Source organism: Neolamprologus brichardi, chromosome 14 (genome assembly GCF_056152115.1).
Source record: "Neolamprologus brichardi isolate AB-2024 chromosome 14, ASM5615211v1, whole genome shotgun sequence".
Lineage (NCBI taxonomy): Eukaryota > Metazoa > Chordata > Actinopteri > Cichliformes > Cichlidae > Neolamprologus > Neolamprologus brichardi.
In genome coordinates, this window is record NC_142117.1 from 29,388,225 (window position 1) to 29,401,349 (window position 13,125).

General features: G+C 42.1%; 1 protein-coding gene across 2 annotated transcripts in view; it reads left to right on the top strand.

Annotated features, from left to right (window-relative positions):
- nectin3a (nectin cell adhesion molecule 3a) overlaps nucleotides 1–11,777 on the top strand; it is a 31,857-nt gene extending 20,080 nt beyond the window's left edge. The window contains exons 2-6 of one of the 2 annotated variants that reach the window (XM_006796544.2): nucleotides 923–1,273; nucleotides 4,855–5,154; nucleotides 7,111–7,228; nucleotides 8,497–8,648; nucleotides 10,924–11,777. In XM_006796544.2, the coding sequence (XP_006796607.2) occupies nucleotides 923–1,273; nucleotides 4,855–5,154; nucleotides 7,111–7,228; nucleotides 8,497–8,648; nucleotides 10,924–11,579 (1,577 nt within the window). In that variant the 3' untranslated portion in view covers nucleotides 11,580–11,777. The remainder of the gene's footprint in view (nucleotides 1–922; nucleotides 1,274–4,854; nucleotides 5,155–7,110; nucleotides 7,229–8,496; nucleotides 8,649–10,923) is intronic. The other variant, XM_006796545.2, reaches the window with a different exon arrangement.
- Nucleotides 11,778–13,125: the final 1,348 nt, after the last annotated feature.

The window sequence follows — 13,125 nt, forward strand, 5'->3', positions numbered from 1 at the left end:
GGTTGTCAAATCTATCTTTTTTTCAAGATGAATCTTTTGACAAAAACAGATATGATACAAATGTGAAGACACAACCATTCATTTCACCAAACTGTATCTTTTTGCTGTGGTACTGTATTAGTTTTTCTGTCTACAGTATTCAGATGGTCATTAATGTTCAAAGCCAAGTTTACGGGTTGCATTAAAAAAAACTGTGGTGGGCCTTAATTCAAATTAAGGGCCTCATAAAAATAAGCAATGAAGCCATCCGCTGGCTTGCTTTGTTTCATCTCCTTCCAGTAAATTGTTTTCTTGCTTGTTTAAAAGGTGCTCTGATAATTAGCAAAAGGGACAGGCTGAGTGTCCTGTGGTGAGAGTGTGTTGCTTGTTAAGAGCAACCCAGAACCCAGAAGATATTTGTTCTGCTTTTCAACCACAGGCTGTTAGTGTAACCTTGGGAAAACTACTTAGAATGTTCTGATATATTGCTCCATTATGTTTGGTGCACATTGCTAACATTAGAAAATTGGTCCAACATCTCACATAAGTGGGAAAAAAATGTGTTGTAGTGCAGTCAGATACCACATGCCTTGTGAGTATATGCTGATGTTCTGTTTCCGAGAGTTGACACAATCCTCCAGAAAAAAAATCTTCCTGAATTAGCTCATCTCAGCTACTGTTTTTCAAATTTAATATCGTCTGGTGATAGTACATCTATATCAGTGTTGTTACAACTGAAAAACTGGATGAGGAGACGCAAATTGAATCTATGTGACTTCCCAGACAATTTTCTTCCACTGCTACACACCAGAGAATTTAAAAAAAAAAATCTCTTAATCCAATGAAGTGACATTGTCATGAGAAATTCATTCTTCCCATTTTAATTATAAGCTGAAACTCTGTCTTTTGTATTTCTGAATCCCATCTCTGTTTTTTCTCTCAGCAGGTGTGAGCAGTAACCAGGTAGTTGTTCCTGAAAAAGTGAATGCAGTGCTGGGAAAGAACATCACACTGGGCTGCCGAATAGAAGTGGGTCCCAGCCTCAGCTTCACGCAGAGCTCCTGGGAGCGTCGTCTTCCTTCAGGCACTATTACCCTGGCAGTATTTAATCCCGAGTTTGGAACCTCATATTCTTCACAATATGAAAAACGTATCTCATTTGTTTCCCCTTCAATACGAGATGCCACCATTACCCTTGAAGGAGTTGACTTTACGGATATCGGGTCCTACACCTGCAAAGTGGCTACATTTCCTTTGGGCAATACACAAGCATCCACCCGTGTTAATGTTTTAGGTAAAGTACTGCTTCCTCACTTCACTTCCTCACTGAGTGGTTCTTCATATTGTCCTTAAATCTCACTTTTTAATGAAGGTCATTGTTTGTTGTGATTAAGCAAAGCCTAGGTGAGCACTCAGCGTCTGCCCTGGAGGAAACAACGGCTCCCTGAAGCAACCTAACGTTTAAATTACAGCCTGGACACATGCCATGTACATTTAAATCCCTGCAGGAATCTGAAGCTGCATAAAGGCTGCTTTGGTGTGGTCCCACCTATCTCCCTCCCCCACTGTTACTTTAAAAGAAAAGCCAATGCAACTGTTTTTATATTCACAACATTATATCAGAATGTTTCACAGAGTCTCCATGGCATCCTCTGTGAAGTCACGTAGGCCCTACATGCAAGACACAAAACGGAAACCTTATCATTCAGCAAGCACATAAATATAATGCAGCAAGTTCAGAGTGTCCCAGCTCAATGCAACTTAGTTGCTTGCAACAACAGTTTAATTGTAGGGTGTGACACAGGGTGACTCTCATGACATATAGTTGCGTTTTGCTAAGCTGGATTACAACTAGTCTGCACCTCTTTCCCTCAAGGCTGTGACGATTGTTGATAGTTTTCTCTCCTTTAACCATTTGTCCATTATGTCCTTAAGTGATAATCAAAGCAAGGTTATTTGCCAGGTCACTAAACTAAAAATGAAAACTACCTGTGGATCCCTTCTGAGCTTCCAAATAAAATAAACAAAACAAAGCCGTATTATATTCTAATGGGGTTTCCCATTATTATGTTCTCATTTTATCCAAACACAAAGCATACATAGAAAGCAGCATATGTTCCTTTACATAGAAGTTTCTCACTGTAGCCTCACTTTCCAGAGGAGCAGAAACACTGAACTTTCCCTGTGGTCAGCGTATGTTTCAAGCCCTAAATTGGTGCCGTTGCTGAGAGGAGGAGATTGCAGTGTAGGCAGCAGCAGGTTCTCATCATCCTCCAGAGACTGAAGGAGACTCTGATGTCTAATGAGCGGTACATTAAGTGCTGCTGTGACAGCCACGGTGTCTAGAACCTCACAGGGTTCAGTTACAGCTTTCTGTCTTCTCTGAACACCTTCTTGCATATTTTGTTTTTGTTTTTTGTGGGGTGGCTGGGTCTTATATGGATGCATATATCCACACTCAAACACAAAAGCACATCCTTAGTCCTACTTTACATTTCAGATGTAATTAGGGTGTGGTGTATATTCTTTGCAGTATGATACATGTCAAGTGGAATGTAGATTATCCCACAGGGTATTTTTCTGTGAGAGTGCACATCACGATTACAACACCAAAAGTCAGCAGGTTCAGAGAGGTGTGCCTTCCTCATCTCTGCTTTGTTTAGAGGTGACTTTTACAGTTTCCTCCGCCACTCTTTTGATCATGCAGCCCCACTGTAACAAGTCCAATGTGAACAACAACCACAGCAAACAAGAATTTCTGAATAAAACAAAGGTTTCTGGAGAAAACGTCATGGTTAATCCAGCATACGATTGTGTACATAATATTGGTTTTCCAGTGTAAATCAAAGTTGTTTTAGTTTCAGCTTCAGTTTGTAAGTTAACTTAAGATTCCCAGTTTTGATTCCTGTTTATACTCTGAGGTTTATGCGAAGACAGACGACTGCCTTTTCGTTCCTTTCAAGTGGACTAAAGTAAATCAATGATACTTTCAAGCCCATGAATAATGCACCAAAGTCACGACAAACTTCATAATGATCAACAGGTGCAACAGACGTCGGGTTAATTTCAAACCTCACACAATCTTGATGCAAAACTTGCTATGAATAGTATCACTATCGTGAGGCACAATCTCAATAATTGTATTAGCTTTCTCACGTTCTTTCATTTTATCTTTGTGTCAACAGCAACTCATAAAAAGGGCTGAAGCTTTTAAGGAACAGTTCAACAGGAAATGTTCTTTGCTATGTGAGCCAAAAGTCCTCGACATTAAACAATAGGAAAGAACCAAAGGAGGAAATTTTGACACATGACCCATTGTTTTCAGATACTTGCAGGGCAAAAGGAAAACTACTGAAAAAATAATTGGCTGTCTTTTAAACAAAACACACTAAATTACTGGCAAGATGTAAGTGTGTACTAATAAATGGTCCTGCTGATAACTCTTTAGAGGTTTAAGCTCCTCTGACTGTTCATATGGCCCAAATTGCAACTCTGTTCTTGAGAAAAGAGCCCAGCAAAGAGATGGCTTTTTCCAGTCTGTTGCTATACCCGAACTACTGCTTCAAAAGTTAATATTTCCAATTTGTAATTTTTTATGCTAGATTTTACCGTAAAAATGTCCAAGTGTTTAAGTGCATGGCCATTGACCATGCTGTTAAACCTTTTCTTTATAGAGCTTTCCACTCAGCGTTTAGTCTGCATTTGTGGACAGGAAAGGGCCAGAGCAGCCAGCTTGCTGAAGGGAAATCGTTACCCTTTCCCCCAACAGATTTCAACTCATCCAAAGCGTCCCCCTCCCTTTTTGACAGCAACTTCAAATTAACACCCCTGACTGATTTAGGTATTCTGATGCTTCAGCCAGCTCGCGTCCGAACACAGAGCTGCTACTGTTTATAGTCAGAGGCCTGCAAGGAGGGGCAGGGAGGAGGGAGTGAATAATGTGAGGTAGAGGACTAAGAGCAGCGTCCCCACCCCGGGACAGGAGACGCCAGGTTATTTTTGGAAAAAGGCGGTGCCGGTAGTTATTTGAATTTGTTGTTGGAACTCCTGCCTGTCTGGGGTGTCTTAAAGATGATGGCCTCGTCTTGCAGCGCTTGCCCCCGTGCACCACCTTTAAAACTGTCACCACTGTAGTAAGTGGAACAGCTGTTAGTCTTCATTTAAAAGAAGCAGCTAGGAGGGAGACGGTTCAGATTGTGCACTGCGGGACAAAGAATAAGGCAATGGTTTGTGATATGTTTATTTTGTGTTAGATTAGAATAAGACAAACAGTTTTTACTGCTTTACACAACAGGTAGAGAGTTGAATTCTAGTCATGTCTCACTCACATGGATCTGTTTTGTTTCTCTGTTGAGAAAATCCTTGTTGCGTTTAAACATTGAGTCGTTCTCAGGAAGCTGATGTATCATTACTTCACCTCCAAAGTGCTGAGAAGAGTACGGTAACTCAGCTCCTCGTCTTCCAGTACAACAAAGTCAAATATAAACACAGCACAGTGTTGGCTGCACAGTGTTTTTCTTCAAAGTCACATGCCATCTTCAGGTATTGATGCACTTTTCACAGAACAGGACTAATGGAGGTTACTGCTTTGTATTACCTTCACTCAGACATACTTTATGTTTGACACACAGCAATAAAGAAGTCTCCACAGAAATGTGTACATATAATTGAATCGCGTGGTTCATTAATTTTTAAAGCATATAGGTGAAATGGAAGAAGTCAATCTGTGCTCTTTTGGCAGTTAAGTACACTGAAGCCTCCGGGCATTATTTATTCATATTCGTTCACAACGGGATCGATATTCATTTTGTAATCTTTCCCCCATTCTGTCATTTCTTCCCCCCTCCTCCTTCTCTTCACTCTCCCTTTACACAGTGGAGCCAAAAGTGTACGTGTCCGCAGGCCCCACAGCTCTGCTGGACGGTGGCAATGAGTCACTGGTGGCCACCTGCATTGCAGAGCGTGGTCTTCCTGAAGCCGAGGTCTTCTGGGAGACGGAGCTGTACGGGCGATCTGAGAAGCAGAGTCAGAATGAGGCAAACGGCATCACCACCGTACATGTGCGCTACATGTGGCAGCCACGGAGCTCCGCCCAGGGGAAGACACTCACCTGTGTGGTGAGACACCCAGCCCTGCAGACAGAGTTTCGCATACCCTACATGCTAAATGTCCAGTGTAAGTAATGAAACATAAGACCTCCTTCCAATATAGATACCTTAGTTTTGGCTAACTGCAGATACACAGTGTGGCTGTAATACCAGTGTTGAATTAATTGGCTCTATTCCTGCTGAGGAAGAGCCTAGGAATCATCCTTGCGGGCTTAAATTAACATTGGTTTTCTAACTTTGTTTAAATAAAGTGTAGCAGTTAGCACTGATTCTGTATTAATTAGTAAAATAACAGATAAAAACAGGCTCAAGGTAAATTTAGAGCACATTATCACAGTCTTGTCTTAGCTCTGAGAGAATGTTTAGGCTGCTCCATACTGCTGTAATTTACAGCCACAAAACCATACACATGTCATGAGCTTCCAAGAGTCAGCTGAAATGAAATAACAATAGTAAAGTTGTGTACAACACATTATGTTACCATAAAAGCGATAAAATCTACTGAACAAGCATTACACTCAGCCAATGTCCTCCTTGTGTAATTTCTCTATCACTCAACATAATACGTTTAAAGGAAGAGGAAGAGACACTAAAACACTGTTGTGTCAACTTAGATGACCATAGATTTCAGTTAAGTAAAAAAAAATTCTCCCAACACACAAAGAAAAGCTGCTGGCATAGCTGTGTGAAATCCCTCCAAAGTGCTGATAGCTTCCTTCATGCTATGTTATCTCTCACGCTAGTTGCTGATACTGAGATACATCTACCACTTTGATCTGGCATGCACATATCAAATCTTTGCATCCTTGTTTTTAATGTCAACACTGAGGCTGCTAATACAGATAAATAAAATTATTAATCATCACTTTAAAAAATCAGCTGTCTTTAAAACAAAACAAAAGTCTCAAACACAGCTGAAAATGTATGTAGACGTAAAAGTATCAAATATAATCTTGCAGCCACTGCACTAAAATGCTTTTACAATATAGAACAAAATAATCATCATTATTATAACTATATTTTTAGCCCTAAAACAACCAGTGTATTTTATCAATATTAACCCGTGCTGCTGCCTTGATTTGCAGTGAGCATGCTCAGTAAATGTTTCTTCCTCGCCTATAAAAGAGCAATTTAGGAGTCGTCTTAATGTTCTAATCATTGATGCATACTTCCTTGGCGAGCAGTAACGTTACTCTGTGTTTGGACTGTGTGAGTGCAGGCTAATGAAGGTGTTTTATGAAATATTGATCAGACCTCAGCAGGAATTCAAGTAGCAGACTCGGGCTGCTGGGGGCAGCGGATGGAGACGCAGAAAAATCAAGGTTAATATGGGAAGAAAGGAGCTTCCCAGCTCAATAAATCACACCAAGTGCAGAGGCAAGGGATTCTAAGTGCAAAAGAAGCACAATTTCAACGTTGAACCGTGTGAAAAGGGTCAGCGGACATTGTGGGCCAAGACATCTTCTTGTGCGAAATAATGAGTTCCTCATTTATCCTCCAGAGAAATCAAAATGAAAAATTGGATATCTAAGACAGTGTTTGCCATGTTTTATTACAGTGGCATGTGCTGGGCTTCATTTAGGCATCCTCCCGTCTTCCTTGATTTTTTTTTTTCCCCCTTTGTCGTGGCGACGCAGTAGAGTGTATTATTAGCTGCAGTTCATCTGCTGTCTGAGTCTGTCATTTTCGAACTTTCCACCAACCCAGGATCATTTGTTTGTTCGCTTGGCTCGCTTTCACCAACAGATCCTGTGCCCTGTTACAGTCCTGCAAAGCCTTTTCTTTGTCGTCGTTTGCTGCTGTGCTTTATAATACGTGCTTTGTTTCCTCCGGAAAAGCTCATTTGTCATCAAGCTGCAGGGATCACAATGACTGATTGTGAAGTCCAAGTCTTTTAACTTGGAAAAGAAAAAAAGAGAATAAACGATGGTCAGTGTGACCAACCCGACTGCAGGAGGAGGTTAAAAAAAAGTACAGTAAAAGGATGATTTTTAAAGATTTTTTATTGTATTTTGTTTTACAGTTGCACCAGCGGTATCCATCATGGGAATTAGCAAAAATTGGTACGCCGGCCAAGCAAATGTGAAATTAAACTGTGAAGCCAAGGCCAACCCAGCTGCGCGTCAGTTCACATGGACCAGGTCAGTATGCCTCAACAGTCTCTGATATGTGAAATACAAAAGATGCATTATATCTCTCACACATATTATTATACTGGTCAATCAAATAGCTCAATAATTAACACAGTTACTTGCAAACTGTGAAAAGCTTACAAGTTCTTTCAGTTGTAATTCAAATGGATAAACTGACTAAATGTGGAATAAACTAAATCTGCAGTACCCAGGCAGGGGATTAATTTGGAAAGGAAAGTGCTGAAGGCAATCCAAGAGCATTATTGCGAAACAGAATGCATTAATCATTTCATCTGAGTTATCTTGTTTGCACAGCACCACCAGCTATAGATCTAAATTTGGACTTAAGGAATTCAAGGCCAGGTACTGCTTAGACTCAGCTGTTGTAACCTTTGCAGCGCTGAGTAGTGTTTGAGTGCTGTAAAAGCGACGCCCTTGTCAACTCATAAACCCGAGAAAAATCTTTTGTTGTCTTAAAGCAGTCGGGAGTTTATATTCATGATCTGCACTACTGAAGAATGTAAATAATACAAGCCAGGGGTAAATACTCTCTATGGGTCATCAAGTAAAATCTCACTCACGCGGAAGTACACTGAAACTTGTGTGTTAGCTTAGTTGATCAGTAGCTCGTCCAATACCGGGCTCAAGGGACTCTTTATTAGCAATTACTACGGGACTGATCAGCTGTTGTTTGGTTCATTTGCATATATCTAAGCTGGGTTTAAACAAACCTCAGTGAAGCAATGAAGTGAAGAAGCCTCAGTCTATAAATTACCTCCAGCATAACTTTCGGGCCTGGACACTGGAGCTGTCGAATGCACTGCTGCGCCCATCGGGAAGACTCCCTGCTATAAATAAAAAGATTCCAAACAGTTCATGCATCAGAGCAGCGCTGGCCTATTGGCAGCTCTTTGTCATCATCTTGCTTTGAAAACAAGGACTATGCTCTCATTTGGGCTGACAGCCTCAGTAAAGTCTAGACAGCCAACCTCTTTTGGGCCAGACCTTGTGTTCATGCAGAAAGCTTTTTCCTCTCAACTGATGGCAGAGCAGGCAGCTCAGATTATCATGTGATCTTATAATAGTTGCACCAGGAAAACTGGACCAACAGCGCAGTGATGTCATCGCAAGTTTTGAATAGCCTTTTTCAGTTGTACATCGAAAATGATTTATCTTAAATATGAAGTAGTGATGGTTTTTTTTTCATCCCTGCAGGCTTTTTTCTCTGTTGTACAGCACGCTGAAATGTCTGTCTGTCATGTTTAATTTGTGTACAGGTTGGATGGCTTGATGCCTGAGGGTGTTGAGATCTCAAACAATAGCCTTGCTTTCACTCGGCCATTGGAGCGCAATGATTCTGGAGTCTATCACTGCGACGTGACGAATGACATCGGTACCAGCAGTCAGGTTGTGAACATCTGGGTACAAGGTATTTTTTCTCCCTTTTCTCTCTCTCTCTAGCTATTTAACAGCTCTCTTGTTGCGTTTTGTTTGTTTTTTTTTTTGGTTGTGTTGTTTAACCATCTCCAGGGTTTTCACAAGAAAAGTTGTTTGACTAATTTAGACAACTAGTAAATTAGTTGCCAGGAAGGTCCCTAAAAATAAATCAAAACAGCCATTGTATTAAAACCAAGAGGGGGTCATCTTAGCCCCTGCAATCAGATTCGAGTGAAAACCCTGATGTGATCTCAGGAAATCTTGAGAGCTTACTCACTCTGAAACTAAAATGAATAACTGCCTTTTTGCATTTTTCATGCTTTTCTCATGTAAGATTAAATTCTTTTTTAAATCAGGGCCCATATCAACACTTTTAGCAGAGCTAAGTCTTCATATACGTATAAATGCCCCTGCCCTGATCCGCTTTCACACATTCCTGGCAACAGAGGAGCACGGGGTGCAGATAGAGTATCAGTACCAAACGTTTCCAGTGTTGTGGCTTTGGCAACATTAGATGTTTCAGATAAGGAAGCGGGTGTTTACCCCTGCTTGCTCAGCAGAGTACGCACTCATGTAGCCTTTCTCTGTGTTTTGTTTGAGGTCAAGTTTCACAGCAGGACCTAGTGAATTGTGCATGCAGATTTGCAGTACATACAAGTTTGTTTTTGTACACCATGAAATATGTTATTGAGGAGTTGTTGTTTTTTTTACAGCAGCAGCAGCAGTTGCACAAATTATGATCAAATTAGTTTAATTGAGCACTTCAGAAATGAGACTATCAAGTAGTAGCCTCTTAATTGTATACTGGGGTTTCCCTGCAGTTGGATTTGTTGAATGTTGTAGATCCATTGATATAAATTCTTGTCATAAAACATGCTGCCCCCGTCTGCCATCAGGGTGTGGATCCTGAGAACTCTACATCATTTTATTTTCATTTCTCCTCTCCTTCTTTTAATCCTATTCCAAACAAAGCTACTGCTGCTTTTGGCCACGTATTCCTCTAACACACGCAGTCTTTTTGGTTTCCCATTGTCGAAAGGAGTGAGCTGGAGATGTCCCAAAAAAGTCTGTCAAGCTCCATCTGCGTACAGTCCTGGTTTGGAGTCCCGCTCCAAACAAAAGCACAGCTGACATCCTGTCCGAGATGGACTTGCGCTGAGCAATTATCTTGCTTCTCTTGTCAGATATTACAACTTGGACATGCGGCCCCTTGCCTCTCTGTCCTGTAGAGATAGTTGGGTTGAGCTCAGTGATATTTCCTCCACACACCCTCCCCGGAGCTGTTTGGTGTAGCTGTTTCACATTCCCAGTTGCGTACGCAGCCTTGTGGTTTTTGGCCGCTCGTCTCTCAAATGATCAGCTACATAGTTGCAGACGCTTGTAATCTGCGTGGGGTTAAAATGTGCCGCTGCAGGGTGGGATTGATGGTGACTGATGAAGGAAGCGATTGCCAGTATATCGGTTCTCTGACCTTGATCTGTCTTCCTTTTCCTCTCTCCTGCTTTTGCTTTACTCCTGATCCTTCAGGCTCACACACTGTGTGTAATTGTAGGTAATTAGATTCTTACTCAGTTACCAAATCATGGAAATCATTATAGCTCTATGGGGATTCAGATTTTGATAACTAGTACTTAGGAACCTCCTGGTGATGCAGACCTTTTATTAGTGCGAGTCATATTGCTTTGTAGTCGGGCCTTTGATGTGCCTGCGCACTGATCGACAAGGAGTGTCAGACTGCTCTTCGTTTCAGAAGCTGGAGGTCATCATGGAAGCACTTATCCTGACCTTGAGCTCCAGGCAGCCCTTTCCTCTGCAGCTGTAGCAGAGAGCAAATCAGATGCAGGAACCTCACATCGATCAGTGTTTCATCTTCTCACATGACTTCCCCACAGCAGAGTTTAGAGGGGAAAAAAGAGGGGAGAGCTAATCACACTTTCTCTGATGCGTAGGAGTGCACGTCCTCCGATCCCTCTCCGTCTCACTGTCATGTTCACGCACACATTGACATTTAACACTTAACCTCTTTCTGCCCTGCTCATTTCCCCCCGTTTTGCTCTACAGCACAGCTTTCAGCAGGCTCTCTCTCTCTCTCTCAGGAGAGGCATGTGTCTGTGCAGTGTTGGTATAAATTGATCTAAAAACCATTCGCACTTGCTTTGTTACAGAACATAAAGTGTAGTCTTTTTTCCTTTCAGTTTTATGACTCGTCTCTCCATCTGCTGTCTTTCCTCTCTGGTTTAAATCATTTCATCACATTTGCTCTGCAGATCCTCCCCCCACCACCGCAGCCGCCAGCACCACTGCCTCTGTCCTCCACGACATCCCTGGAACCGGCACTGCCGTGGACCGGCGGAGAGCCCCGTTCACCTCCCCCACCTTGGCGTCCTTACACGACAGCAGCCTGGGTACTATAGTTGGTGGGGCAGTGGGAGGAGTTCTCTTCCTGATCCTCTTGCTGATCCTTGGCGGGGCTTGCTATATGCACCAACGTCGAACCTTCAGAGGGGACTACTACACCAAACAGTATTTGGGGCCCTCCGACATGCAGAAGGAATCTCAGCTGGACGTGCTGCAGCCGCACGAGCTGCAAGAGGTCTACGGGGACAAAACGAGCAAAGGTAGCCAGGATCTGAAACCCAAATTGGGTGGAGATATCATTTACCCCGACTACACACCTGAGCGCAAAGACAGGGACGACTGGGTCGACAGGGGAGATGCCAACAGGGGTTTCAAGGAGGGAAACTACTACCCAGATCACTACAACAGCCAAAACGTGCACCCCTGCGGGCCTCCTGTGCACAGCCCCATAGTCAACAACGGCTCCCCCTATCTCCCAGAGGACTGCTATGACAATGGTACAGACAGCGACTACGTGTCCCACATGGACGGATCTGTGATTTCACGCAGGGAGTGGTATGTTTGAAGAAACAAGCAAATGGAGGGGGGAGAAATGGACAGCTGACTGAGAATAATTTGACAAATGACAGATTTAAATATCATTAAAAGCTGTGTCATTTCAGTTAAAGGATAAAAGAACATTTCTCAGCTCAGTCTCACAATGAGTTCTTTGAACAATACTGCTCTGCCTTGATTTTAACCACTTAAACCTTAAGGACATGGACATGGATTGCGTTTCACTTTTGTGGCATTTCAAGGAGCTGCAAATATGCTGGAGCGCCTCGGTGATGTTATCTGTGTAGGTTTAAGAGGCTTCAGCGTACAGTGACGTTTCATCTGATGTGAATGAGGTTTTCCGTTCTCGTGTTTGCTACCTGTCTTTGTCGCAGGTCACATGTCAGGTGTTCAAACCCTTATCAGTGAAGTATTTATTGCCCTGACTGACTGAGCTCTGCTCCCATTAAATTCTGTGGCATTAAAAAAAAACGATCTCATGATTGCTTACAGCCTTTTCATACAGGCGAGCTGTTTATCATGACCACGATCAGTATTTCTAGAAAATTATATTGCATGGTTTTGTTTTGGGTTTTTTGTTTTCCAAAGTATGTTTGTAAGTGAAAGGGAAAGTCGTGTTTAAAAGGGAGAATTACACAGGCATTGTACCAAAGGAAAGAAAGCTGACGTTACTAAAGACGCTGCCCCCGTGCACAGCTCTTCTGTGGCTTTTGTCATTTCACAGCATCTCCTGGAACTTTGTTATACAATGGAAAACCTGAGCGCAGTCACGCTTTGTGGATATAGTTTTACTTTCAGCTCCAATCACTTTATTTTGTTATATAGTTGTTGTTTGTAAAATGCCAGGCCTGGTTGATTTGGAAACACCCATGGATTTGATGTCACAGCAGCTATGTACAAAGCAAAAGGGGCTAGTAAACCGCTCAACTCAACACACCTGATCTGATAAAACTGCGAATGGAAAAAGAAAAAATCAGTCATTGCTATCTGCCATGGTTTTTTGGAAGACGATTTCTTTAAATATGAGACAGCAGAAAATGTTTGACACTTTAGGCCCTTACGTTTAGGTTAGCAGCACAGTAATAGCAGACTAATTAAAAACTATAATCAGTGAATGTAGCTACTTTGAATGGCTAATCCAGAAAAAGCGCAGACCCTAAGAAGAATTAAAACATTTGCTTTGATATTAACTTCATTTTACTCAGTGGAGAAATGTGTTAATTCAGTCACATTCATGCAGTGAAAAGCACAACTCTGTTATTACAGTTGTGAGCAAGCATCAAAAGAAGCCACCCGGGCTTTGGCCTTCCCCACTTAGCCATGATAACAGGCTGTGATGCTGTCTTTTCCATTTTCCCTCCTCACTATCCTCGGATTTCTGTCGGTAAGACCAACACCAATAGGGTTTTTTTTTTTTTAAACTTCACTTCAAAGTAATGTGTTATAAATACCAGATGTGACTGTAACGGCTGTCATCATCTAACATTACGCGGCTCCATAAACCACCAACAGTTTCACTGCTCCCGCTCGACACTCTAGTGTCGTGATTCATTATT